Genomic DNA, 946 nt, shown 5'->3' on the forward strand with positions numbered 1-946 from the left:
AGACACTTACAAAAGGAGCAAGAAGAAGGGAAATCATGAATACCTGAAGTCGTAGAAGATTCAGCATTGCCACGGCCACGCACTCTTTCTCCTGGGGCGGGGGCCAGTCCGCGGAGCCGTCCATCCCCTCACTCACCTGCCGCAGCAGGAGATCCAGCTGCTCAAAAGTCATTGAGCAAATGTCCACCACAAAAGGGACACGGAGGCCAATGGACCACTCAGAACACGATGACCAGGCAAAGCTCTAAGAGGAAACGCGACAATCTAAAATGAATCTCCAAATGCAGCTGCTGGTCTGTTCCACAGGAGTCCCCAGCATGTGTGATGGAGCCGCCTTATATTATCACCTACCATCCCTCTAACCGCCCAGTCCAAAGGCATTCATGGGTGTCTAGCTCACACACTGTCAGCTTCCAATTTTCCCGCCCATTTCACTAGCCCCATCTCATTTGGCCATACCTAAAAAAGTAAAAGCATTTTTAACAATCTTTTCACTCTCACAATGATTAATGCACATTAATGGATGGCAGTGAGGATCTCCATCCACTTGAAGTGGTACAACAGCAACTCTAGACAATCAATTGTTAGATGCATATAACTCACACACTACATTTCACAGTGAGAGAACAAGCAATTGGCAAGGATCTAGAAGAACTGTAGAACACTATCAATAAACTGGATCTAATTTATACAACACTTCACCCAACAACAGCAAAATACATACACTTTTTTTTTTGAGACGGAGTCTCGCTTTGTCACCCAGGTTGGAGCCTCAGCCTCCCAAGTAGCTGGGACTACAGGTGCCCGCCACCAAGCCTGGCTAATTTTTTTTGTATTTTTAGTAGAGATGGGGTTTCACCATGTTAGCCAGGATGGTCTCCATCATCTGACCTCATGATCCACCTGCCTTGGCCTCCCAAAGTGCTGGGATTACAAACGTGAGCCA

General features: G+C 46.9%; 1 protein-coding gene across 1 annotated transcript; it reads right to left on the reverse strand.

Moving 5' to 3' along the window:
* Positions 1-10: 10 nt before the first annotated feature.
* Positions 11-521, reverse strand: LOC108524761 (E3 ubiquitin-protein ligase HERC2-like; the record flags this gene model as incomplete). The annotated part of the gene is made up of 2 exons (XM_017865834.1): positions 352-521; positions 11-244 (listed from the first exon to the last, which is right to left on the reverse strand). Coding segments are annotated over exons 1-2 (264 nt in total), but the record flags the coding sequence as incomplete, so codon positions are not given.
* Between the last annotated feature and the right edge of the window lie 425 nt (positions 522-946).

The sequence above is a fragment of the Rhinopithecus bieti genome, unplaced genomic scaffold, assembly GCF_001698545.2.
Source record: "Rhinopithecus bieti isolate Rb0 unplaced genomic scaffold, ASM169854v2 repeat_22152, whole genome shotgun sequence".
NCBI classification, from domain to species: domain Eukaryota; kingdom Metazoa; phylum Chordata; class Mammalia; order Primates; family Cercopithecidae; genus Rhinopithecus; species Rhinopithecus bieti.